The sequence below is a fragment of the Solanum pennellii genome, chromosome 3 (genome assembly GCF_001406875.1).
Source record: "Solanum pennellii chromosome 3, SPENNV200".
Taxonomy (NCBI): Eukaryota; Viridiplantae; Streptophyta; class Magnoliopsida; order Solanales; family Solanaceae; genus Solanum; species Solanum pennellii.
This window is the reverse complement of record NC_028639.1, coordinates 45,166,749-45,168,046: the sequence shown is the minus strand read 5'-3', so window position 1 is coordinate 45,168,046 and position 1,298 is coordinate 45,166,749. Positions and strand designations below refer to the sequence as shown.

General features: G+C 41.4%; 1 protein-coding gene across 1 annotated transcript; it reads right to left on the bottom strand.

The window, feature by feature from the left end:
* Positions 1–320: 320 nt before the first annotated feature.
* LOC107013379 lies at positions 321–806 on the bottom strand. The gene has a single exon (XM_015213303.1). The coding sequence runs from the start codon at positions 804–806 to the stop codon at positions 321–323; it is 486 nt and encodes a 161-aa protein (XP_015068789.1).
* Positions 807–1,298: the final 492 nt, after the last annotated feature.

The following is a 1,298-nucleotide window of genomic DNA, read 5'->3' as shown; positions in this document are numbered from 1 at the left end:
TCTTCTGGTGCAAGGGTGCTTTTAGGCCTTTCTTCTATTAGATTGGCACAGAGGACATTCTTTTGGGATTTAGGACCACATATTGGTCTAGGTGCTTGGGCCGTTTCTTATCCTTGGTACTACGTCTAGGAGCCTCTGACTTGTCCTTTATGTTTGTTACAATGCCACCCCCATGAAGACGAACCTTGTCCCCAAGGTTCTGATCTAGAAATCGTTGCAGCAGTGTATGAGGTATCTTCCCAAGAAGCGTCTGTTGGAAGACTCGTCCACTTGATAAGGCATTGATGAACTTGGTGACCAACCCTCGAAATGATCGTGGTTTATATGAAATATTCAGGGAGCAGAATCAAAGAAGATGATTGATCCAAAAGCTCAAGTGGAGTAATCTGTTGAGAAGGAGAGCGTAAGCATTTACGAAGAACGGAGACATGAAATACAGGATAGATTTTGGAATATTGGGAAATATCCAGCTTGTAAGCGACTTCACCATCTCTTTGGACAGTTTGGAAGGGGCTGAAAAACCTCAGGTTGAGCTTTGTGTGACGCTGCGAGCGTAAAGATAGCTGACGATAAGGTCGAAGTCGCACATATACCCAATCACCTATGGCAAATGAAACTTCTCGACGACTTTTGTCTGCTGTAGCTTTCATTCTCACTTGAGAGTGTAACGAATTGGCCTTTAAAACACCTAATGTTTCATCACGTTGACATAAAGAAGTAGCAATAACAGAGTTAGAAGTCCCATCCTTAAGATATCTCACCACCGTAGGTGGAGGACGACCATAAACTACCTCAAATGGCGTCATCTTGGAGTTGTGTTGGTATGAATTATTATAAAAAAAATTTTCCCATGGTAACAAAGAAAACCAAGTAGAGGGCGTGTCAGTTTCAAAACAACAAAGATACATCTCCAGACATTTGTTTAGCGCCTCGGTCTGACCATCAGATTGGGGATGATAGGCTGAACTCATGGCAAGTTGTGTACCCTGGAGCTTATGAAGTTCATTCAAAAATTCTGATAGAAACAACGGGTCACAATCAGACACAATAGTAACAGGAGAACCATGAAGTCAAATAAACTCGTTAACAAAGACATCGACAATCTTTTGGCTAGTAAAATTGGTAGGCAAGGCAATAAAGTGACCGTATTTGGACAATCGGTCCACAATTACCGAGATAACAGTGCGCCAATGAGATAGTGGGAGACCTGTGATAAAATCCATAAAAATAGACTTAAAAATAACATCTGAGATAGGTATGGGACAAAGCAATCCAGCAGTTTTCAAATTTGAATCTTT

What these genes read in the sequence shown, in the direction of transcription:
- LOC107013379 (XM_015213303.1), bottom strand. Translation starts at nt 806, where the DNA reads ATGACGCCATTTGAGGTAGTTTATGGTCGTCCTCCACCTACGGTGGTG.